Raw genomic sequence first — 26,421 nt, forward strand, 5'->3', positions numbered from 1 at the left:
CGCGATACACAGGCTCCAGCTAGTGTACAGCCCGGCAGGCCACCACAGAAGGTCCAGTCACCAGAAGACCGTCCTCTCGTCCAGAAGTTGGAGAATAAAGAGGACATTCCCATGAGCGAGCCTCAGTCACAAGGGCAGTGGGCATGTGCAGTGCTAGTGCTAAGGTGCCGCCTGAGCCCTGCACAGGACCCCGCGTGCTGTGCCCACCCCCTTCAGAGTCCGACCCAAACCAAACCCCCTCGGTGTGGTGCTGCTACAGCCCTGCAGAGACAGTGCAGCTGAGAGTGCAGGCCGCCTCAGTCACGACAGAGAGAATGCATTATATCAAACAAATATTATACAAAAAAATCATGCATTTGCCGCTCTAAACATTTCACATTATAGCCAAGCACCTAACCTTTCCTAGTGGTAGCAATGGCCCTGCCCTCTACTGAGGAGGAACATTGGGCAAATGCCCTGCTGTATGGAATTTCTTCCACTCAGTAGAGACAACCACGTTTCAACTCACTGCAGCCTTCAGAGGAGAAATATCCATTTGCATATCAGTCCGTCCCACCCACAAGGGCAGTCTGGCCAGCGCTGAAATGCTTGGCAATTCTCCTCTTGACTGCCCTTGTGAGTGGGACCAGACTGATATGCTAGAAAAACTAGAACAAAGGAAAATCCAGACCTAATCACCTGACAGGAAACCCATATACAAGGGAAAGATGAGCATACGTTAAGAGGTGGGAGCCATGCCCCAATAACGCTGACGGTTAAAAAACCACTAAATGGAATTTCTCAAGTTTAGTCTGCGCCAAATCTAGACAGAAATGTGACTGTTAGCATATGCCACACTTAGATGGAATTTCAGAAATGTGATTGTTAGCATATGTGATTCTTAGCATGCAACTCATTCAGGATTCTGAACCCTAGCTTGCGTCGCATCTAGACAGAAATGTAACTGTTAGCATGCACGGCATGAGGCATGGTTGTTGGGATATATGTTGGAGTGCATGGGATCATTGTTGGCATGTTTAGGACTGTGTACGTTTTCTAGATTCATGGATACACTATTTTGGCCGGTGAGTTAGCCTCTGTCGGGATGTTGGGTTTGTGCTCAAGTGTGGCAGACTTGAGGCCAGGAGTGGCAGGCCTGGAGGAAGGTGTTTTAGTTTGGTGGGTTTTGGTTTGTAGTTTTGGTTTTTGTTTGTCCATTGTGGCAAGGTTGTGCTTGGTGGTGGCGGCGGCACCGAGACCCTGGTGTGGCAGGCCAGGGTGGAAGGAGTAGTAGAAATGTTGTGGTTGTTAGTCCTAGCATGGTTGTGTGTTTGTGCGTTTTCTTTTGATTGTAGAAGGGGGGGGGTGTTGTATCCTGCATATGTATGAATGAGGTCTGAGTCAGTGTAAGACCTGTGTTGGAATGCTAGGGGAGCTTGGAGTGTTGGGGCACGTGGGGATTCCAGGGGAGATGGTTGGGGACTTGGAGCTGGGCAGGGAACCAGGGCAGAAGCTACTGATGATCTCTCTCTCTCCCATATTCAATACTGAACCTGTAACCAAGAGAATAAAGCGTGTTTCCTTTTTCTACATACCCGAGTCAGCCTGGTTCCTGCTCCTTGTTATTACTAGCTCATGGTAGTTCCTGCAGGAGGCAGGATACTTCAAATGGTTCACCCCGGGGTCCTCCTCTTCTGGGCGCTGACCCTTCTTAAATCTTTCATCCTTCAGGGTTCACTATGGCTTCTTTGTCTCTCAATTATTTCAATTATTGCAATGTCTTTCTGAATAGTTTATCGTAGGCATCCATTGGCAGGGTTCAAGTCTGTCAACACACTGTCCTTGGGACCTTAGACTTTGCCCCTCTTTACTGGCATCCCTCGTTCATGTTCACTCTTGCCGTCTCGCTCTTTACTTTCGCTTTCCCTTCTGGCTCTCGATTAGGATGATCGCAGCTCAACCCTGAGTCCCCCTCTTCTGGGCGCTGACCCCTCTTTACTTTCACACTTTTCTTATACACAGTTCAATACTTGTGTGATTCGCTTCACTTGTTTTTCAACAGTTTGTAGATGATAGACTTGCGATTGTACAGGGAATTTTGCTTGACCTGCTGTTGTGACCACTTTGACATATCTTGGCGGCTCTCCTATGGCCTTCTGGTATCTGTAGTGTCACTCAGACGGGGATTGACCAGAGTCTCTCGAGTTAGCACCCAAGTGGTGCTGGTTCCCGCTGCGGCTGGTCTCCCCCTCTTATCACTTTAACAATTCTTTGAACTTGGATCAATTTGCCACTTTGCAACTTTCATTCACCGCAGCCAGGCTCTTATCAGTTCTCCCTTCGAATCACGGATGTGATTAACTGTTTTGCTTTCCTTCTTTCGGAGTCAAGGCCAGTACCACGGATGAAGGAATCTCCCTTGTTTCTGCTTATCGGTGTAGGTGTAGGCTTGCCCCGTGTACCGTTTACGTCTGCTGCAAGACACTTTTGCTATTGTTCGCGGTTTTACTTTCTCTTGCACGAAAGTTCTGCAGGCCTGGGACAAAAAGGGCAAGGTCACGTCTCTTGATTCCTGCCGCCTTTCTCATTTTCTTGAACTGCCTGGCCTTTTAACTGTGCTGTCTGCCGTGCCCGTACTGTGCACTGTCGCTCCACATTTTATCTCTGTGGGGATAGGAAGGCGTTTAAATACACCCAAGAAGGTTATGACCCAGCTAAAAATCAAACGGTGCAATTACAGAAACAACGGAAGGTGCATTTTGGGAACACGTCGTTCTCATCTGGTTCCTCTGGCGAAGACGGCTCTTCCAACTCTAGAGCACAGAAGAATAGTAGTTACCCCACGAGACAGCAAGGCAGAGGGAGGAGGAATAATAGCCGGGGGCAGAATTACAATAGACCGTCTAGATGTCGACAAGGACCCTCACCCCAAAGACAACATTTTTTTTAGAGGAGGACACGCACAACGACGACTGGGACTACGCACCTCGCCAATTTCGGAGCACCAGGGGTTATTAGTTAATCTATCTAACTATACCCCTACATTGGCAGAAGAATAACTGCTCAATAAAGGTTTAGGGTTCGTTCCCACTACGAGTTATGATGGCTTCCGTATGAGGGCAGAGCTCTATCAACTGTTTCGTAAGATACACCTGAGACAGTTTTTTGCAGATAAGAGCTATGAAGGCGAATCGAATGTTAGTGGTTTGAAAAATCGCTCTGATTTTCATCCCCCATCTCGAGCTTTACTCGCGAAGCTATAGTATTAAAAGAAAGAGTGCTTTCAGAACTACAACTATTGGAAAAGAAAAATGCTAATACCAACTTTTTCCAAAATCTGACGCGAGAAGAACGAAAAGCCCTAGACCTACTGAAAAATAATGAACAAATTATTATCAGAAAGACAGACAAAGGAGGAGCTATCGTATTGCTCAACCGCTCTTTTTATATTTCTGAATGCATAAGACAATTGAACGACACTATGTTCTATAAAAAAAATCCAAGAAGACCCTACACCCCGTTTGAAACTACTGATTGAAGAGAAAATAAGCAAAGCTTTAGAAAGAGGTTGAATTTGTAGACAAGAATATGACTTTTTGATAGCTAAAAAACCTTCTATATCTAAGTTTTATATCTTACCCAAGATCCACAAATCACTCCTTGACCCACCAGGTCGCCCTATTGTTTCTGGGGTTGGCTCCATATTGGAACGCTTTCAAAATTTGCGGACAAATATTTGAAGCCATATGTCCTGGAGATGTATTCTTATATCCAGGATACCACAGAGGTTATAACGTTAATCGAGAACTACCCTTTCAACAGCGAACAACAAATACTTGCGACTCTCGATATCATATCTTTGTATACGTGCTTCCCCCAAGATCAGACTCTAGAAGTATTAGAAGAGGTGCTTCTTGAAAAAAGAAAAGAAGGTACATGTCCCAATAGCTTCATACTTTGGTGTGCGTCCATGTCCTTAAAAGAAAATTTCTTCAGTTTTAACCAACAACTGTTTCAGCAAGTGCATGGCACAGCCATGGGCGCAGCACTTGCCCCCTCAGCGGCTAATTTGTTTGTTGAATATTTTGAAAAAAGTGTCATTTATAGCGCCTCCAACCCTTTTTTAGGTCAGTTACATCTATGGAGGCGCTATATTGACGACATTCTTATTATTTGGGATAGCGACCTAATAAAGTTTGACAGCTTTAAAATATGGCTTAATGAACAGAATCCTTTTTTGAAGTTTACAGCGACCACCAGCACTAGCTCCATCAATTTTCTTGATGTTACGATTTGGACTGATGCGAGTGACAATACGTTGAAAGTCAAGCCATATCACAAACCGACCGATAGGAATTCTCTTTTGAAGTACGATAGCTGCCACCCAAGTCACATTAGAAACAATCTGCCAGTAGGACAATTCCTACGACTCAAGAGGAATAGCTCTGACAGGGCGACTTTTGAAACAGAAGCTGCCACTCTGAGCCAGAAGTTATGCACAAGAGGGTACCCGAAAAAGGTGGTGAGGCGAGCCTTCAAACGTGCTAAGAATAACGATCGAGAAGCTCTTCTTGAATACAGTAACAAAATGCCAGACAATGATAAAATTGTATTCGTCAGTACTTTCAACACCCTCTCGAACAAAGTGAATGCCATTGTGAAACGCAACTGGCACATTTTAGACACAGGTGATTGTCCGATTGAAAAACCTTTGTGTGCTTTTAAAAGGGGCCACAATATAAAAGATTTGGTCACCAGAAATTACCTTTCAGTTCAAACATCACAATTAACTCTGACTGAATCATGGGGGCTACCCAAAACCATCGGGCATGCACCATGTGGTCGGTGTAGCTGCTGTTCCAATACCAAACGTACAAAGGAGATAGATTTAGGCCTGTCCAAACCATTGGCAACAGAGGCAGTTCACCAATTGCAATTCCCATATGGTGGTTTATGTTATTTGGTGCCCTTGTCCAAAAATCTACATTGGGATGACAGAACGAAAAATTAAAACTAGAATTAGCGAACACAAAAGTTGCATTCGTAATAAGAATATTGCAGCCCCCATGGTTGGCCATTTCTTATATATGGACCATTCACCAGAGTCATTCACGTGGAGTATTGTCACAAATGTCTGCTAAAGAGAATACATTGGAAAATAAGCAAAAATTGTTTGATACAGAACAAAGACTGATTTATTTGTGTAACGCGGTAGAATTGGGTCGCAACGAAAATATCGAGTGGGACCGTGTGAGCTAGGGTTCTGCACCCCCACCTTTTTATTTGCAGAAGGTGTCAGCCTTCCTTCGAGTAGCGACCCCCAGTGGAACCGTTTTTCGTACCCCAGTTTGGGGTGACACTGTGGATCCTTACCGGCCAATATTATGGGCACAGGAAGAGGGAATTCACGGGTCTTGCAAGCCTTTCTCCATTTGTTACTCTTTGCACATGCTAGTACTTTGCAGCTTGCATTTCCCCAGTTCTAGTTCAGTGCAAATTTGGTTAACCTTCTCCCCCCCTTTTCTTGCGGCACTAAAGGTTTGCCTACTTTAAAGATGGCCGCCGGCTTTTTTCAGGGATGTGCAGCCACTTTGCACTCCCTTGTCAGTTTCTACTCTGGACACCTGCCAGGTAGAAATCACCGCGGCTCCGAACAGTTTGTTGGAGTTTCGCGGAAGTCTGACAAGCGCCGGAGCTTACTAGGAGAGCACCTTCACCTACCAAGTAAGGAGTAAGACGCTGCGCACAAAATTATATTGTAATTGCAGTCTGGGATACGGAGTAGTTTTCACGTACCACTGCAGGGCTTGCGCCCGGCAGTAAAGAACGCGAAATTGAAGCTTTTTTCTGCTTCCCTTTTTTCCTTAGGCGTGATAGGAACGCTTACCCGCCTGCCGTATAGGAGGCTGCAACCGAGTACAATAGAGCACGGTCCTACCGCGGAAGGTAGAGACCCCCCTCCGCGAGAGTCTTTGCAGAACGGTGTCTTATAAAAAGGTTAGTTATGCATGCTGCCTTTTGGCTTTACCCATGAAGTTGCAGTTGCAGTATGCAATTACGGTTTAAGGCTCGGGAGAATTCCCGTGAAAAAGCTGGTCTGTAAACATAAGGGAGGCCAATAAGAGCATCTGCACCCCTTTCCTCATTCAGTTACCTGCTGAAAATACATTAGATCTTTGCTTATGGGTTAGTGGTGCCTCCACATGTAGGTTGTCTCAATGTCCAAACATTCTGAGATACAGGGCCACAGTTCGGTCTGGTGCTTATTTAATGTCCCTACATCCCTGCTTTGCAGACCCATGATAGTAGTCCGTCATCTCCATTTGCTGATTAGTTTTTAAATATTGCCCTTTGTTCACACTTTTTTCCAGAAAGAAAAATATCACCACTTGAGCAGTTCGCGTTACTACCTCTGCCACTACTGATAAGTGACTAGTAAGGTAAGCTTTAATTCTAGCGATCAGTCCGTTATCAGATACTATTTACAGTATTAGTTTGGAGGGATCCAACTAATTTGTCCTGTTGCTGTATCCTTTTCTGTCCATTAGGTTGCCCTTCCGCAATTAAAAGAAGGCACCCTTTATGAACTGCTTTCCTTAGTCGACTTTAAGTGTTGCAGATTGCATACGATACTCTACCGAGTCTTTGATATGCTACTCGATGCTTCCACATCGTCCCCTGAAGAATTTCACACCATCCATCTTCTTTAAGACTAATGGGAATGAAACATGTCGGACTAACGTTTCAATTGTGAGAATTTTGTCACAAACTAAATAAGGCATTGACTGCCATTTTTTTTACTGAGAATTTAAAATTAGCGTTTCAGTGTAGAAACATTTTTTCCAGGTAGAACACCAAAGTGTGTTCCATCCGATATTGATAATTGCACATTGTGTTTTCATGTCATATAGTTCTTTTGGTATACAGTGTTTTGAGTTTTGTCTCTCCTTGTTATTAGGTTTGGTTTGTTCCACTAATTTTGTTTTCTTGATTTGGCTATTTTTGTAATTGTCATTGTACACTCATTTTTTCAAGTTGGGTATTACTGTTTTTCTAATATATTTGAAGGTTGACGGTTGATGTACCGCCATTTTTAAAACACAGTTTTATAATAAAACAATGTTGTCTCCTAATAAAATGTATTTTATCTAATGATATGTACTAAATAAAAATATATTTTTTTTTCAACTCAGTCTCAGCATCAGTTGTAGCTACAGAGGAATGCAGTTCATAGTGTCCCCCCAGGGATGAATATAGATCCGTAAAGGGTTTCTCCGAGAGGTGTCAAGACCTTTCTGTTTTGACTTAAACTTTTGTAGGGCGCCGTCTTGAACCTCTCCAGTTCAAAAATTTCCCTAGTCCTTTTTCAGATAGGAAAGGGCCGTCAGGTATGTGTGGTTCTGATCAATTGCCTGACTATTGTATTGGGACATGTCAGGTAAACGGCTCTGGTGTTAGTCCGTTCTCTGGTGTGTTGTGCGAAAGTGTTTGTGTCGGAAGGTGGGGGGGGGCAGTGGTTTTGAATGTCCTATGTGGTAGGATGGGGAAAATATGTTCAAAGAAGGGGGATACCGGATCTGACCCGTCAGTGTCCCACTCTCTGAGGACCCCCCCCATCCAGGGGGTCCTCCCTCACTGGTTCACCCCAGGAACTGAATACAATAGCGATGGCCGAGTCCTGGCCACCTGGATGATATCCCTGGGGATTAGCTAGGGAGACAACTTCAGGTTTCTCACACAGCTCATTCTTTTTTGTTTAGGTCGGCAAATTCCTCTTAGAGCAGGGTCAGTGAGGCCTTTTCCCCACAACCCCTTTTATTTTCAAAAAGTCATTAGCCAAAAATATGGCAAACTTGTGTCCATCTTTCATTCCTGAATCCTCACAACTCACTCATGCATTCTCTTAAGGCTCCCTCATGGCAGAACAAAAAACAGCCGGGAGGGAGCATGGATACACTACACGTCACAGTAGAGATGGTGTTAGACACGCTCAAGTCGACGTCCTTTTTTTGATCTTCAAAAAAAAGATGCCAAACTCTGTGATTACCGCTAGATGTCAGAGTATATGCACATAATGTGAATCTAAGCAAATGCAAGCACCAGAAATATGATTACGGTAAGTAATGTATGTCATACGGAAACCCTGACTGTTTGGTGCAATCAGATTCAAACCTCGTCACAGTGGAAGATTTCCTCCACAATGTACTATGTGAAAAGGGAACCCAAGGGAAGGACAAGGCCCTGTGGAATTGGGCCGTCACCATCTGAATCTTCCTTGTAGTGGAGCACATGCTAGCAAATGCGTTCAGTCTCTATTTCCAAGATATTCTTCAATGTATATCCAATGAACAATGTTTGATTTTAGACTGAAATATTACTCAATTCCATCTCATTGGGACCAGACAAAGTCACAAATGCCCTAACTTTGCATCCAGAGGCCTATGACGGGCTTCAAATGGGAATGCACTTTTTACCATATTGGTACCTGATTGTGACAGAATGGCCATCTGCTGAGAGTGGGGTAGCGCAAGCTTGTTAGATTTTCAGTGAATAAAAGGAATGAGGGTAATTATTTCTCTTAAAACGTCTGCTAATTGGGCCCATTTTATAAATACTCCAAACCAAAATGTGCCTCTCCTGACACCACCAGCACCAGCCGTGCTGTGGCAACAGCACAGGTCACTTTTGCATTCCTGACAGCTGCTGGAACACAGTGACAGTAGGTAGAGGTGGCTTTTTAACTGTCTGCGTCCCTGTTACCAATTCTAATAATTGTATACCTTTTAGCCTATTTAAATATAAACCATTCCTAGTTGTGGCTGCTAACATTGCACAACTATAAAGCAACAGTAATTTGATATAACGTGTCAGCTCTGTGAGCAGGGCCCATCTATGATTGGGCAATGTGTATTGAACGTCTGACCTGCATGTCTCTACCACTGCTTTGTGAAACAATGGCCAGGGTACATTCTCTTTGATCCCAGCAGAGGAAGGCAACAACTTCTTTCAGGGAACAGGAACCCTTCCCAGGGGATCTTCTAGGAACCAGGGCTTCAAAGGCAACACTGAAATGACACAGCCACACCCAAACCATGGTGTTGACCACTGGAAGGGTTCAGAGTTAGAGCATACAAGAGAGAAGGGTGGGCCAGGAGAAGAGTGCCTCCATCTTCGTTTTCTGTAAAGGCTTGCTACACTTCCTGTCCCCCATTTCCTGCAGGACAAGGCACTCTTGGAGTGATGTCAGAAGGCAAAGAGCACTTCTTACAACACTTCTTACAACAGCCTTAATTATACCCGTTAAAGCAGTCTTGCTTTGGACCAATCCTCTGTGACATTCTTTGATTCATTTTGAACTCTCAAGAGTAGAAGCATTTACAGTGCCTCTGTTTAGGATTCAGCCTTACCCGTAGGTCCTCTGGCAGGTAGGTAAAGACAGAAGGCATCTAAGGTAGAGGCAAGCTCTGCTCCCTAACCATCTTCTGGGAACCGTGGGGGTGAACAGTTGTAGACCAATGCCTCACTGCTGGTTGCACTGGAACCAGCATCCGTTCACTGTAGATGATGGACCCCTATTTGTGTGTGGCGTCGAATCGCATAACAGAAGGAATCACCTTATCCCAGAGACCCTGGCTTGAATCTTCCAGCAACCCAAGTTGCTCAGACCCAGTGTTACTAAATTGCAACATCTACAAGCCAGCCCGATGCACTTCAAGCCACCATTGGATCTGCGGTGCTGCTTTTGACACTCTGTACAACCTAAAACCGCTTTCCTCACTTCAAGCCATCCAGACAGTGCCAGGACACCTTGAATCGGTCTCGCTCATCTTGACCCGATCACAGGCTTGACATCATGAAGTAACTGAGTTGGGTGCCAACTCGACTGCTGGAAGCCATCGACTCGTCCTTCTTGAACGCTGACTCAGCCCAACAGACCTGTCATTTCGCTGCTAGATTAGACTAGTCTGCTGCCCTGAATCGTTGGAAGTCAGTCTTGAATGTCAACTCAAACCAACAGGAGCCTGCACCGTCGTACCTACTCCACACTGACCGCCAGTGGGATCGCATCGACTTGAGCGTCTCAAAATTGGCTTGAAAGCCAGTGGAAGCTTGGCCCAGTACTGTCAAGAGTCCCTATCCCCGGTCCACTTCATGGGACCATTGTGACTTTTACGCCCTCTTCAATACCTTTCTCTACAAGAACATATCCTTGAACATTGACAGTTGCAGAAATCCTTGCATGAACACCCCTGCCCATCAACCCAGGGGGCCCTTTTACACAAAGTTCTGCATTCTCTGCGTTTCTTTTACAGTAGTGTGTTTTTAGTGGGCTTCCCAAATATGATTGTACTATGAAAGTTAATATATTTTTATAGAACCTTAATTGGATCTGGTTTTATTTTTAGACCATTGTGCTAAAGCTGTTTGGGTTGCTACTGGTATTCGCTCCCATCATTGAAGAAGATATAAACTGCCCTCAGCCCACGTTACCAAAAGAGACAAAGGTGGCATTTTTGTCAGGCTCAGCCGGTTTCATCTTTATAATTGGAATCAATGTTGGTTTTCTTGTCGTGTGGGACTGAGTAGGCAGTTTACCCACTACCCATCCCTCTGATCCTGCGGAGCAGTATCATTTTGTCACACTGATGTTAATGCTTCAGCACTGGTAACACGTGATTGTCAGTGTGACTCACATGGGCAAAACAAACATATATCGCAACTCGGGAATGCAACAGTGTATCCATGTAGGCCAACATATGTTATGTTTTTGGAATTTATACCACGCCCTGCTGGCATGTGCTCGGTCTCCATATGCTCACGTGGCCCTGAAAGTGAAAGGGTGTTTAGTTAGAGGAGGAGAGGGAAAAGACCAGGGTGTGGTTCCCATAGAAGCAGTAGCAACTGGTCCCTTTGTAGTTTGTCCATTATTAAGGTGGATATTGATTTGTACACCAGGGGGGATTTTCTTCCAGATGGGAGAACTCAAGGGTGTTTTTGCTGGTGGGTGAGGATTGCAAGTTGATTTGAGAGATGTAGAGTTTTGGGAGGTTTGATAATGGAGCCGGTTTTGTGTATCCATTTGTGTTGGCATAGCTGCTGAGCATGTGGTGACCGAGGGTGGTGAGCCATAATATTCTTAGTGGGTTGTGTGATTTCTGGCAGTGACTGTTTAGTCTGATGTGTTAGGGGTTTTCTTACTGGTCAAGGGTATGGAGCAGAGTGTGGGGGGCTTACCATTGCTATGGATCTGTTTGGCAGTGCAGATATATTGGTTGACAAGCTTGATAGCCTGCGCCTGTATAGCATGCAAGCCCAAAGCGTTTTGATGTAGGTGCCGTTTGACTTTTCCTGCTAACTTCTTCCTTTTTGCCTGCATGCACCTTATTGGATGTTTGATTACATGGTGTGTCAGGTTAATGATAATGAATGGGTTGTGCCCATGTGAAATGCTAGCCTACAGTTGATGCTTAAGTGGCTTGAATTCTATGTAGCTTTGTTCCTTATTGTGTGTTTGCTGCTGGTGTTCATTGAGGTGGGGATTTTTCTTGTTAGTTGGGTGTCATGCCATCTGATGATGAGGTTTTATGTTTGTATGTTGTACTTTCGTCTGCCTCGCGGCCGATGATGGGTTGCCTGGTGGATCAAAAAGCCGTTTTTACCCTGTTTCTAAGAGCGAAGTGGTTTTGAGTGGTCTGAATGGGTTTAGGGGTGGAGTTCATCATTTTGATATGAGGGTGGAGAACGCTGTGACTCCATATATTTTATTCACATAGCGCTTGGTTTCGATTTCACTTGTTGCTGCTAGACCTGAACATCCTTTGCAGTTGGCAATGAATGGTTTTGGATTGAAATGATTCCATTCCCCGTCTGTGTAGTGCTTTGTGAGCAATGGCGAGTGCTTTTTTTTTCACTGCTAGCCAGTGGAGGTTTCTTAGGGCTGAAGTGATGTTTCCATCTGTCTAGTCTCTGTAGCAGTCCTGCTGTGGCATTCTGTTGGTGAGATATTCTGCCATGCCTAGGTAGAGGCAGTTTTGTTTAGTCTATTCTTGAAAGTAGCAGTGATATGATGGCGAGCGTCTTAACTGGAAAGCTGGGATACGGAATGATATGTCTGATTGAGCGGAAGATGTTCGAAGCATCTCCTTACTAGGACTTGGGGTTCCAGTGTGATACTGCTATCCATTAAAATTCTAAGGTTTGTATCACTGTTGAGGTGTCCAGGCCTTTTCCCATTTTTGCAAGTCATTGATGTGGCACAGGGTGTCATTGTTGTGCGGAGTAGCCATGATTTCCATTTTGTTTGGGTTGGGTGTAGTTTCAAACTATTGGTCATCCAGACTTTATCTTGCTGAGGCAGCTAGTGAGCAATGCTTTTTTAAAAAAAATGTATTTATTTATTTTTTACTGGTCTCACGAACAGAATTGGTGAAACACTTGATCCTTGTGGGACACCGTATTTGATGATTGCATACATGAGAATTGTGGCAGATAGGCTGGTTCTATCCATGAGGAATAATCCATTTATCCATTGTAAGGCAGTGTCACAAAAGCTGGATTCTTGAAGTCTCTTGATTAAAGTTCCATGGTTGATGGTGTCAAAAGCTGCCAAAATGTCTCATAGCATGAGGCCTGAACATATTATTGTACACATCCTTTTTAGTTCATCCCAAATGGAGAAGTGCTGATTTAGTTCTTATTATTGTTCCAAACCCTACTTGGGATTGTTCCATTACTCCATTTGATTGTGCATGTTCTAGGATTTCCTTATGTGTAAACCTCCAGGATTTTGGCTGGGTAGGATATGTTGATATAGGTCTGTAGTTAGGCAGGTCAGCCGCTCTTTCTGTGGTATTCTTTAGGAGAGGTTTAATACTGGCACCTAAAACGTTGGTCCTGTTCTGGGCTCCAGCAATTGGTTCATTCATTTTTGGGAAACACGAAGCTGAGGAAGCTATTGAAGTCTGGTGGGCAGGGATCCTTTGGCAAGATGGCCTTTTTGTTCTCTTTGACAAGTTTGAGGAAGATTCCAGTGGTGAGGGTTCTGAAATGATTGACCTCTGTTAGTGTTATCTGGTTTTCAGCATGAAGGGGTTGTTAATTAGGGTAGCTGTGTCAGTGGCTTGCTGGACGTTATAGATTTTGTTTTCGGAAATGCGGTTGCACAGCTTTTGTGAGGGAGTAGGGGTGTTGCTGCATGTGGCAGGATTTCTCGTCTTGTTGGTGATTTTTAACAATTCCTTTTGTGGGTTGGTCGCTGTTATGATCCTTTCCGTGTGGTGTACTTCCATGTCTTTACAGATGGCAGCTTTGTATAGGCGAATTTGTTGTTGGTATTTGCCTTTGTTGGCCTATGTGTCATTTTTTATCCACACTTGGTTTTCTTGAGTGCTTGAAGTTGCATGGTGAACCATTTAGCAGTTTTCTGGGTTTTATTTTGTTTCAATGGAGTGAATGAACGATATAAGGGGCATCAGTGATCCATTTATAGCATTCTTGTGTGACCATATACAGCATCATTCGGTCCATTAACAGCTACATTCTCTAGATTAAGGTTTTTCCAGTTCCTTTTGGATGCGGTTCCTAGGGTTCTGTGTATTGAGGGTGTTCATGCTAATGCTAAAAAGGGATCATGAAATTGTTACTCCAGATAAGAGCAAATTGAGGGTGATGAGGGGGGGGGGGAATGTTCCTTAAAAAAATATCATCCATATTAATTCCAGGAGGTTTCAGATTATTTTTCAAACCATTGAGGGGTTACTAAACCAGGCTGTTGGCGTACAGCCAGTCGGGTTGCCTCAAAAACAGCCGAAGATTCAGCCTACACCAACAGGATGTTTGAAGTCCAAACTTCAATAGTGGGTGCAGGGCTGGGATCAGAGTGTGAGCCCATGTGTGCAAACTGCCATTTGAGGCCTGCCCCCTGGTTTCCCTAAACAAGAAAAAGCCCCTAAAACAAAATTGCCAACAGGACTTACAAAAATACCTCAGTCCTACAATTGTATAAGGCTACTAATGCGGTTAATCGGCTTGCATTCCTGGTTAAGCCCAAATTAAATTGTGTACCACCGGCCTAAAGTAAGGCGATTCTAGCATCAAAATGGGTGCACGTTAATAGCACCCCTGTTACTACCATAGAACCACATGCTAAAAAATAGATGTAGTAGGGGTTCTTCAGTAGAAGTTTCCCTGACAATAAACATAAGCCAGAGAACTTGAAACCCAACGGCCAAAAGGAGCAAAAGGAGCAAGGGTCCCGTAAAATGAGACTGCCGAACAGACAAAAAAGTTATCTTATTATTTTTGGTCATTTATTTCAACCAGTGGAGTAGCCATCGGTTATTTGCTTGAGTGGTACCTCTTTTCTTTTGTTACCATCCGAATAATGGGCCACTTTAGCATGTGTCTCATTGATTCCTGCTGTCCTTCGTGACAACTCCCGATTGAAAATATCAGGAATGGATCACATCAAATCTTGAATTTGGACGTCCGTCTTGTAAGGGTGATTTGTTCCCTGGGTCCTGTAGAAACGATTCTTCCAATGTTGGCAAAATTAAGTATCATCGGTCTTGTGGAACAATTATATGAAAGGCGACCCAAGGGAAGTGAAACAAATTCCTGCAGCATACTACAGATGAGACTGTGCCTTGTTTCTGAGAATAGCCCACGGAGCTGAGTTTAAGAGGGGCAGTCGAGAGATTTCCTGCTACTGAGAAGTGGTTGTCACCAAAAGAAGACAAGAATAGATAGAAGTCATTAGTGTTGCTTGATTGAGAAGCAAGTTTTGCAATTTGTAGGCAATATTCCTACCCCATACACAGATGGGGGTGGGTTGTTAGTTTTTGTGGATTATAGGACGTACCCTACTGTCTAAGAGACGAATAGATAAGCCCCTGAAGAAGTTCCTGTGATTCGACACCTAGCCGTTAAGGAACTAAACATGTTGGGCAGGCTAAGATTGGAATTGCAAATGATGTGCTTATTTTTATGATTGTTCAACCAAGAAAGGTCATGACGCTTTTATACACAGTCAGAACATTATAATACCAAGGCGGTCTTCTTTCAACTGTGGTAGTGTGTAACATCTTAACTTTGTATGTAAAATTGCACGTAGCACTTTATAAATGAAAGAGCGGGAGTGTAGTGTGGTGGCGAGTTGTGATTTCGTAATTTTTTTATCTGTCACAATTGTTGCTGTTCACATTAGTTTTAGGATACACAAATAGGGCTCCTTGAATAGAGAAGAGCTGTATTCAATGAATTTCTGTGTTGAGATTCTTTTGTACTGTATATATGGCGATTATTACATTTTTGTATTACTGACTTTGCAGTTGTACTAAGTGATGCACACAGGTTGTTTGTTCATGAGATAGGTATCCATGGGTACCTGTGTGCATATTACCATGGTGTCTCTTCTTATTGTATCTGTGAGTGATGTGTTTTACATCTTTTCATTCTCACAAGCAGTCTGCTTGCCACATTTTGTTCTTTGTAGCCTGTTGAGTAAGTATATTGGGAGCCCAATGTTAAGGCTATTGACGCAGTCTAGTCTTCAGAGGATATACGTCCCGTGTGTGAAGATCAAGTCGGGCATGAGGCGACAAGTCATTTAGAACTGAACAAAACATCATCTTAAAATGGTTTTACCCTGGATTTCTAGTGTAAGGTCGCTCTCCATCAAACATCTAAGGTTTCTGAGAGTTGGCATAGGCAGAGGCCAGATTATAATTTCGTCTGATCAGGGGATTGGTATGAGATTTGGTGATGTCCTGCCACAAATCAGATTACTATAACAAGAAATGTCCTGCCACTTATGAATTCTACATACATCAATCCTGCATGTTTCTGTGTGTATCGTTCTGAGGTATTTAAATCCCTCCTAACTTTCGGGTGCCAAAAAATCTGCTTATTCGCCACAGGGCAACAAGACCTACATGTCGAACCAATGAGGCCACATCGCACAAACAACCTGACCTCATCCGCCAATTAGCGAGGACAAGGAAAATGTACAAACTCCATAGAGATTTGAGCCAAAAGAAACGGTCCACTCCAAACACCATCCTTTGGAGAAAAAAAAGCTGCTCTCCAAAGAGGGATTACACCTCTGAACATAGACCTGCTCTAAGAAAGGGAAGGTCAATAAGAGAAACCCAATTCACGGCCCAGATGAAGGCGACAACTCTTGCCGAAACATCAATCGATTAGGAAAAGCTACAACATTTCTAGCGCCCAACCATAATTGATGCTAATAACTAAAGAAGTTGACCCAGGATATGTCACAATAGTATATGTAGAATATAGTGAAACACAACTAATGGAAATGCTAAAGGATTGAACAGCCATCTCTCATGAGACAGGACATTCCGGTTGTTATACATTTATAATCACTGACAACTAGCAGAAAAAGAACAAAGGGGTCGTTTTTACTTAAATAAGGCAAACGAGAACGAATCATTGTTTAACTTGTCTGACTACTGCTGCCTGTCTATACATATTTTTTCTGTCTTGTGTTCTATTCCACTTTATTTTATGTTCAATTGGACAACAAACCCAGAAATAGGAGTATTGTGATCTATTTTATTTCAGTTGATGTTTTATGTGTCAACAAACCCAGAAATACGAGTTTACAATTGCAAACGAGTCAATGCACTAACTTTGACTAAAAGTGCATGGCCCATTAAATGTACACCCATAAGGTACTTTGCTGTGTGAAAAAAACTCTCAATTGTTCTAATTATATGCACATGTTTCTTTCAACGTGTATATATGTTATGTCACCTATTTTTCGTTTGAAAACATATCACCTTGAGAAACTATTATGTCAATGCTATGAAAATGTTACATAAGAAATAAATTGGGCCAATTCAAAACGGCCAAGAAAAATAAATACAACTAGTCTGTATTTCTTTAATAATAATACGAATATCCAGATTTTTGGTACCCGAACGTTAGGAGGGAATTAAATACCTCACAACGATGCACACAGAAACATGCAGGATTGATATATGTAGAATTCGGAAGTGGCAGGACATTTCCTGTTAATAGTAATACTTTTTCGCCCATAGTCCTCCTACTATAGGGCCACCCTTTTGTTAAAAATGCCGCAAATCATAATCTCGATTTATTTATTTATTTATTTTGTTTTTGGTTGGGTTGTGCATTTGTAGACCTGCAGACGTCCACTTCTGCAAGGCATGTGCTAAGATGTGGTGTGTTTGGTGTAGAGTAGTTTGCAAGCTTGTAGACTATTTCGGTGTCCACTGCATAGCTGAATAATGTGAGTTATTAAGTTCCAGGAGCAGGATGATGTAAATGTTGCCCAGTTTAGGCAAGACTTAATTGTACGATATCTGCATGTGATTGGAAAGGGACCATGTGTGTTCTTTCCGTCCTCTCGTCAGAATTGATGTTATCCAGCACAATGTGATTCCTTTTAATCCAGTGTCTGCTAGTCTGTTTATTAGGATCTTGTTGGTGTTGGTGTTGTAGGCAGCGGAGATGTCCAGCAGGATAAGTGCTGTAGGCGAGTTGTTACTGTTTTCTCATATCTAGCATAGTGTGGATTCTATTACACTCACGAGTTTGAATCCTTTTTGTAACTTGTAAGGGAGGCTGTTGCTTTTAACATTCATGTGGCTGTTGGTAGATTAATTTCTCGAGGACTCTGGTGGTGAATAGTGTTTTGTAGATTGGTCAGTAGTTTAGAGAGTCTTTGGCGTCACCCGTGAGGGTTTAAGCAAAGGTGTGATAGATGTTTTGAAGGCAGTAAGGATCACCCCCTTAGATGATGGAGGGCTGGAAGGTGAATATTTGTTGCAATAGCTTATTTATTGCTTTGTAGGTGTTGAGGGGGGGTACATGTTTTCTGTCAAGACTTCTGGATTGCCATCATGACAGTCAGTTTGTGACACAGTCCTGGCGGGAGAGGAGACAAAATGCTGTTAGTGGTTGGGTTTGTGTTTTTGTCTATGCTGCTATTCATTGTTTGGTGTGTTGCAGTTGGTCCCTTCCTGTCCAGGGGGTCTTGCATTTGAATAATTCTGTTACTGTAACTTGTAACAATGGGGTGCCAGATTTCTTGATATGGTGTTTGGAGCAGTGCTGCAGGCTGCAGTGTTTTTGAATTTATGGATAATTTTGAAGAGTTTATTCTAGCCATCTTGTGCTGACTATTAGTTCTGCCTAATTCTCATGGCTTCCATTTGGTAGAACCCAATCTGTTGTTGGTAGACTTATTAGTCTGTAGGCAGGTCATTTCCTCTCTGAATGTTAATATTTCGATTTTCTTTTTCAAGGAGATTGTTGGTCAACCATTGTCCACTAATGTCATTTGAGAGCATTTGAACGGCTTATTTTTTTTAGCTGCCCTGTATTGAAAACAAGGGAGTATGTCATTCTACGGGGCCCCAAGAGAGCATTGGAATACAGAGATGACATTTTTACTATTAATATAAAATATATATATACACCTCCAAAATGGCCTTACTTAAATACAGTCAACCAGAAACTCCTAAAATCGGAGGATGGGTTTCACAGGCAACCCTCTGCTTTTTTAGTTTTTCTGTCTACCTAACACATCATTTCTACCCTCATGCCACTATTGCTTCCTACCTACTTCACTAGCAGTGGCTGACCCCCAGAACTTGAGTTGGGGGTACAGTAAATAATACATGAATGTGATCAAATGATCATGTGCACACTATGCACCCTCCCACATGTGTACTATATTTCTTCCATTTCACAAATCACATTGATATTCCATCTCATATAAGAATAGAACCACCATGTTGTATTGCTTTTGTTGAGTCTATGAAACAGTACAACAGTCCTATGTGTTCATGGTCTGTACAAGATGCGTACAGCACACATGTTCTAGTGATCATTTCCCGTCAATCATCCGCCTCTAGCATACCATTTCGGAGCTCTTTTCCTGCCTTTAGAATCAATGTATTCAACTGCATGCCTTGGTTATAAGCCACTTTTAATAAAATGAATTCCAGATCACGTTTAGTCTGAATAATTCTCAGAGAAAATCTTGTACCATAAATAATGATCATATCCCTATAGCTTCATTTGCATGCCTGGGAAGTCCATGTTCTACTCTAAGAGCTACACCAAAGTTGCTGTGTTTTTTGCTGTTGATGTACAGGCATGGGAGATGGCATTGACAAGGTATCCTACAATAACAGTGGCCCAGGGAGCTTCCGTTTTTGTCGCAATTGCCATTCGTTATAAACCCCCGACAGCACAAAATATTTTCCCTATCAATGTGTTTTTTTGTTTTTATTAGAGACTGGTCTTTAAAAGATTGAAATCTGTTTTCATTTGGAGGCCTACGAAGGCATTTTTCACAAATGACCTTACCACTTCATGTACATCTCCTAGGAAGTAGTTATCACCAGACTGGTTTTGTGACAGTTTAAATGCCTGGTCTCCCTTTTCTCCCCCTTCTGTCGAACTCTCCTCACCTGAACCGCCGGAATCGCTGTCGGGGTCCTGCAGACGCCGTCGAAGTAGATAATCCTTCTCCTTTTTCCGATGAGCTTGCTTGTCACGGAGGGAGGCCACCGTGACCGCTGAAGAGAACAGCTGTCCGAGGACCTCCCTTCCGGAACCAAGCCGAAATAGGGGAAAAAACCCCCAATGGGAAAAACCCTTGGACTCCTCTGGTCTGTAGCCCGGAAGGCGTAGTTCCAGCAGAAAGTAGACTTTCAGATGGGTAGGAGGTAGATAGTTGACTGGATCCGTATGCGTAACTGAAGGCAACACTGCAGCGGAACAGGGGAGTCCTGTCGTGGGAGCCGGAACACCCACCAGCCAAGGCCGCAAGCGGGGCAAGGACCGGAAGAGAGGTAAGCAAAGGAGAAAGGCGCCAGGCAAGTAGCGGAGAGAGAAAAGAAAAGCGCAGGGAAAGGGGCGGCGCCTATCCGCGGGGACGGGGCCGCAAGAGAAGAGAAACAGAAACCGCCGAGGCACGGCGGCAGCAGAGAAAACTGGAGGGGAGAGAAAGTAAGAAGAACACTCGCTGGAGGGCGCGAGTGACTGAAGTCTGGACAGAGCGAGGCAGGAGCGAAGAAACCCGGAAGAGCGAGAGCTTCCAAAGGATAGTTGCAACGCAGGGACCGCTGGGCCGGGAGAGAAGATATACTCCCAGCGGCCCCGCGCTACAAGGAGGAAAAAGTAACGGACACAAAGGAGGGACTAGTACCTCCCGTACCTACGTCCCAAAACCCAGCGCGGAAGAAACCGCCAGTCGGAACGCCTGCGGGTGACAGGTTTTAAGAAGACCTGCAGAAATAGCACAGCACTGCCAAAGGTGATGTAATGTGGCAGTGCTTGTCCCGCTCTCAACAGATCTTTGCTCAGTTCCGCTGAGGTCCTCCGTTACTTACAGCTATTTAGTCATGGACAAGCCTAGCAATGGGGAGGACGCATTGAAGCACTCCGCCGTGGTGTGTAAATGGGAAGACATGCTGTGGTGCTGCTCATCGATTTACTTGCCCAACTGAGTTTGGGACTTCCATCCCTTTGCATTATAAAAACGTGAATTTTAATTCTACCTATTCAGAGGTTGTAAGCCTGCCGAAGAGTTTGATAGTAACCATTGTTCTCGAATGTCTTGACAGCGTAGAATCATCCAGTCAGAACGGGCTTCGTGGCTGTGAAGAGATGGGCTAAAGAAAGAGGATCTGGCATTGATTTGCTGTTTAAGCATTAGCAAAATATCATTTTGCCTTTTCTAAAAAAAGAGATAGCTGTAAATGGCCTGGACTACAGTTCATGAGTCAGGAACATTCCCTAGCTCAGTGGTCTGCAAGCTTGGGCTCTTCTGTTATGACTACAACTCCGGTCAGCCGCCGTCGGGCTCATGGGAATCATAGTCCAAAACATGTGAAGAGTCACTGGTTGCAGTTCCTTGACCTCGGTCATTGCAAATTTCAAGTATGCTTTTGACAGCACCCTCTTTTGAGGGAGTACTTGCAAGTGGTGGTTGGAGCCCTCTGTAATCGGACACACACCACCCTGGCTATTAAAATGTTAAACACTAACTTAAGAATAACCAAGATCAACGGTGCCATGAAATGAAGAAATCGCCTCCTGATTGCCACCTCATCTTCCTGTATGGAAATTTTATTTAACACAAAACAATGCAGATGTTCCATCTTGGTCACAGCTTTCGGAGAGAAACCAGAGGTATAATGGATATGTGTGCGTTCAAGGTGAAACCTACTGAATAGCAAGTGACTGAAATAGACCCAAAATTAAGATCTCTGCTTTCGAGGCATGCATTAAGATCAGTAAGTAATTGACACTGATGACCACCTTTCTCTGTACATGACTTGAGAGGCAGGAGAGGATTACATAGAACCAGCTTAAACATCAACATATCAAGATCTTTGGAGAGGGGAGACCTTTCTGCCACCCTGCATAAGAATTCTTCCAACTTCACAGAAGGATTTATTCTTCTATGAAGTCAGTCTCTGCATATAGGGCACCATCCTTAATGATATTACATGATAGTTTATTTTTATAGCGCCTATACACAATGTGTTTCAAAGCGCTTCAAGGCAGGGGAAGGAACAAGGGAAAATACAATTACATTCTTACAGGCCATGAACAGTAAGGATGTGAAATTAACTATCGTACTCGGCCTGACGACATTTCAGATAGTGCAAGAGCTAAGACATAGATAAGGAAGGGAGGGGGAGAGTGGGAAGGAAATGGAAACAGACAGGTGACTACCGTACTAGGCTTGACGACATTTCTGGTAGAGCCAGAGAAAACAAAGGTGACGGAGAGGGGTGCAGAAAGGGAGGGGAGGAACAAAACAAGCGACTATCGTACTAGGCCTGACAACCTGTCAGATAGTGCTGGAGGGAGGGGGGGCATTAAGGGAATGGGGGAGCGACAGATGAGGTTGCTATCATACTAGGTCCAGGGACAATTCTGATAGAGTAAGTGCATAGAAGAAAGTAAGGGGAGGAGGGGAGGAGATAGGAAAAGGGAGAAGGGAAGCAAGGAGAGAACAGAGAGTAAGCTGTCAAAAGGAGTGGAGAAGAAAGGAGAGCGCGAATACAATTGCAGAGGTCAGTAGTAACACATAATGTTGCAAGCCTGGATACAATATGAAGATAGGAACAGCATGATTCACGGCCACCATGAGTACAAGATGCAAAGGAAGTCCTGCATGAGAGTTAAGAAAGGGTGACGTACCGTGAATCAATGAAGTCCATAAAAGTAAAATCCATCATTAGCCACAAGACGGGCTGTCCAGACATTTGGTCGACCTAAAACTGGTCGAATGACATTTGGTCGACGCAATTTGGTCGAAAACCAAATGGGCGAGTTTTTTTTTTAATTATATATTTATTTTTCGGGTTTTCGTTTTTTACAAAAATGGGTTTTTAGAAAAAAAAAGGGGGTTGGGGGGGACCCCCCCCCAAAAAAAAAATAATTCGACCATTTGATTTTCGACCAAATTGGTTCGACCATTTGTCTGGTCGACCAATTTTTTTGAACAAATGTCTGGTAACCACAAGACGGTGATGGTGAAACCAGAATGTATCAGGACAGACCCCTGTGTGCGGGAAGGGTGGGGGCACAAGGGAACAACACGGGGGGGCCAGAGAGGGTGGGTATGGCCTGTGGGGACAGAGGGGGTAAACACATGTTGGTGCATGCTTACCTGCTGTCTTAGCAGGGGGTCGGTCCCTGGATCCTCCTGGTCCAAACAGATCCAAACAGGAATTGCCTGAGAGATCCTTGATCTAAGAGTTAAGAGCAGGAAGGAAGAGGCAGGGCTAAGAAGGTGGGTGGTGCTTAGGCCATGCGACCTAGATCCACTTACACCTGCTCCCCAGCTGCAGAGAGTAACAGTGCAGTGAACTGAACTGTACTGTGATTGATTCATTTCCTAGAAGAACCAGCAATGCATATCCTGCTCCTGCATCACAGCCTTGGATGAATGGGACAAATATTGTACTTCACTTTACTGTAATGACTGGGACACAAATGTATTAATACTACGTTGGAAGGCAAAGGCTGCCTGTGCACTGTGTCTTAAATTAGAATCACACTGGGTCAGGGCATGGTGGACACAAATCCTTTTTTTAGGGTCCAGTAGTCTGTGTAGTTATGTACTTGAAATGTCTACTTGGTCATATCCGTTATATTGCAATGTTGTTGAATATTTGCTACTTGCTCTCTAACTTGCTGGTCTGCCTAAATGTGTGCTTTATAAATTTCCCTTTCAGCATGTATTGCCTGCCCTTTTCTTTTGCACAAAATGAGGTCACCCTTATAGCCAGCAAGGTGACATGCAAGGTTTGTCATCTCCATGGATTATGGTGGTGTGGCACCGGTCTTCCGCCTTTGGTTGTAAGCCTCGTGCTGAGAACGTTTTGTGAAAATGTATATGCACTAAGACAGAAATGTACTATTGAACAGATTCATTGTTTTCATCTAAATGAAATACATTTTAACACAAAGCCCATGCAAATATTTTTCAGGAGTCTATATTAAAAGGCAGATTTGCACCATCTGGTCGGATTGAAGGTTTCACAGCTGAGATTGGAGCCAGTGGGTCGTATTGCCCACAGCATGCCACGTTGCCCGTCGAGGTCACCTACTTCGACATCTCGGAACACAGCGTGCCCTCACCTTTCCTGGTATGAGGGTCAGGGGGTGTTGGCTTACTGCGTGTTGGTATGTGTTTGCAGATGCGTTTTGGGTCCTAATCTTGAAATAATGCATGCCTTAGAGAATATTAATAACTGGGGAAAGGGCACTTCTATATCTTGCTCCTTCAGATTGCAAACTTTGATTGAAAGATCTGCAAACTGTTGGTCTATCACTTGAAGATGGAACAAGTATCCCTGTGCATGAAACAATTCTCCACATGGTCCTGACTCTGCCGCTGTATTTTCTTTGTCTCTCCATAAGAAACACCTTCAACCACTGCTGGAATTAGAACGTATGGCCTCTGGGAGATTTCTACTAGCCAGTGTCTTTCTTCCTTTTCTATCTGGTGGTTTCCTTTTAGACTAGAGTTTGATGTGCGTCTTTGTGCCATGTCATAAGAAGTCCATGCTGCATGTAATGAAGTTGCTTAATCCCCACATGGAACCTGTAACCAGTCAACACTGCAGATTCTGCAGAGCAATAGCTGGCTATTCTTCACAAAGCAGTTCTTGCACAGCATGCCAGACAAAAGTCCTCAAAAGTGTTGTGGAGTTGAAGAGGAGCAGAAATTGTGAGAAACATTAACAATGTAGATGACTGCTGCTGTCATCAGACTAGATTGACTGAAGGTGGACCTGGAATTTAGGCCCCTGAGCTGCCTTTGAGGCTCATCCTAAACTCAGTTACTAACTTGACCTCTCAACTCACTAGTACAGTAACACAATAACACATGGCGACCCTAAATCGGCAAAGGAGAAACAATATTGCCTCGTTGTAAGGCCATAAACATACTGATGCTTCAGGTAGATTTTGGGTCCATTTGAGTAACAGTCATGATTCAGTAAAGTCCCTCAGATACCCATTTCTAGAAATGGTTAGCTTTACATATGAAAATCTGCATAAGAGACCAGCCATCCTACAAACCAAAATCATCACCGATCATAGTAAGGATTCTCTTGCATGATTGTGCTACTAAAGTAGATCTTCCCTGAATCGATAATTTAATACCTGTATGCTGTTCCACTACACAGATCAGTTATAAGGAAAGTTGCATTTTGGAAGGTCGTGTGTTGCAGCAGCTATTGCAATCCTACAAGCGGTGCAGTTAATTTGGGTGCAACGGCATCCAATATGGGCTTCTTGTTGTTTTGTTGTTTGGTTTCTCAAACCAGATTTTAGTTGCATATAGTCAGGTTATTGTTTATTTTTTTTTTTTTTATTCTGTGGGAACTCCAGGGAATTCACCCCCCATCTCCAAGGGGGAGACACCCCATTTGGGACTAGGGAGGTGAGCCCGCTAAGCTTAACCACCCCCTAGGGGACAGGGCACGCGGTGTCTCACTGGGGGTGACTCCCCTTCTCCTTTGAGGACAGGAGATTCCCAGAAGGGGATATACGTAATCCTCCCTACTCTCAAGATTCCAATATCTGTGTTTTCTATAACTTCAGTCCATTAAGTTGTGTGATGGCTTAATACTTCCTGTAAGAATGGCTGGTATGGTTTCTGACCCTCTATGTACACAGTACTCACCTGGAAAAAGGGAATGGCAAGCCCCATAACAGAGGGAGAGTTAGAGCCAATCAGCATTGTAGACCTCCAGTTATTTTCAGGAAACAATAAGGAGACACACAAATTGCAAGAAAACGCAGATTTAATGCAAATGCAAAAACGTCCGGGAGGTCAGCAGGGTCCTGTGAGACCACAACAACTGAAAACCTTCGACCCGCTCACATTGGGCTACAGTATTTAAACATGAAAACCACTAAAAAAAGAATATATTCGAATACATTCTAGATATTGGGTGTAAGTACATTTTAACCCTTTTATTGGCTCCTACCTATAAAAATTACTTAAAACAGTAATTGGCCTACCCTAATTGGCTACTGTCACAATATGTAACATTGTGTGCTTCCCGTCGCAGATGACCTAACCTGCATTCAGTGAGTAGAATGAGCCCTGCCCGCCCATATCAACAACTAGATCCAGTGATATTTCCTCCTGTGTGACCAGACATCATGGCATCCCAAGCTATTCCCAAAACCTGCTGCTCTCCCACAAACATGTCCTTGTGGGTGACCACCAGGGGTCGTGGAGGACGATGGCCGCGTGAGCCGGGGCTCCTGATCATGTCTGCATGAAGAGATGAAATAGAACTGAACAGCCCCATGCCCACATCCAGCACCTGTGGCACGGAAGAGTAGAGACCAGGGAACCCAGTGGCTGCTGTTAAAGGTGTACATCGACCTGTGGTCTTAAAGAGAAAGCATCCCCCTGCAGCTCGGAGACGACAGGCCTAGGTGCGTTGAAGCTGACACGGACCAGCAGCCCGTCGGAAGCACTGCAGCATTGGGTGAAACCCTGCATGGGTGCCCCAGCTGGTAAACTGTGCCGCACAGTGAAACGAGCCCCAGTGAGACCACCAGCAAAAAGCCTGACACCAGGATGCAGTGCTGCTGCAGAGTAGCAGTGAAAGGAATTCCAGTGCTGCCGCCTGAGCACAGCCCGCCACACAACAGCAAGTCCCAAAATCGATGGGGGTACAGTGAGCACCTTGCAGGGAAGTGGGAACTGAAGGGGTACTCCACCGTGCCCCGCCTAGCTGTGGTGGGTGCCCTCCCCCATACATGCAGTGTGTCCCAGAGAGACAAGAGGCGCAAAGAAGTCCCCCTGGCAAGGATACGGTGAGGAGCAGGTAGTGGATGTGGGAACACCACTGTACTGCGGTTAGAGGATCAGCAAGAGAAAGCAGAAGACCCAGCCTG

General features: G+C 44.1%; 1 protein-coding gene across 6 annotated transcripts in view; it reads left to right on the plus strand.

Annotated features, from left to right (window-relative positions):
• The window catches only part of ATOSB (atos homolog B), a 726,183-nt gene that overhangs the window by 575,971 nt on the left and 123,791 nt on the right, over positions 1-26,421 (plus strand). For all 6 annotated transcript variants that reach the window (XM_069626804.1, XM_069626800.1, XM_069626801.1 and 3 more), the window contains one exon: positions 23,487-23,645. In XM_069626804.1, coding sequence (XP_069482905.1) covers positions 23,487-23,645 — 159 coding nt within the window. The remainder of the gene's footprint in view (positions 1-23,486; positions 23,646-26,421) is intronic.

The sequence above is a fragment of the Ambystoma mexicanum genome, chromosome 6p (genome assembly GCF_040938575.1).
Source record: "Ambystoma mexicanum isolate Mex_15411 chromosome 6p, UKY_AmexF1_1, whole genome shotgun sequence".
Lineage (NCBI taxonomy): Eukaryota > Metazoa > Chordata > Amphibia > Caudata > Ambystomatidae > Ambystoma > Ambystoma mexicanum.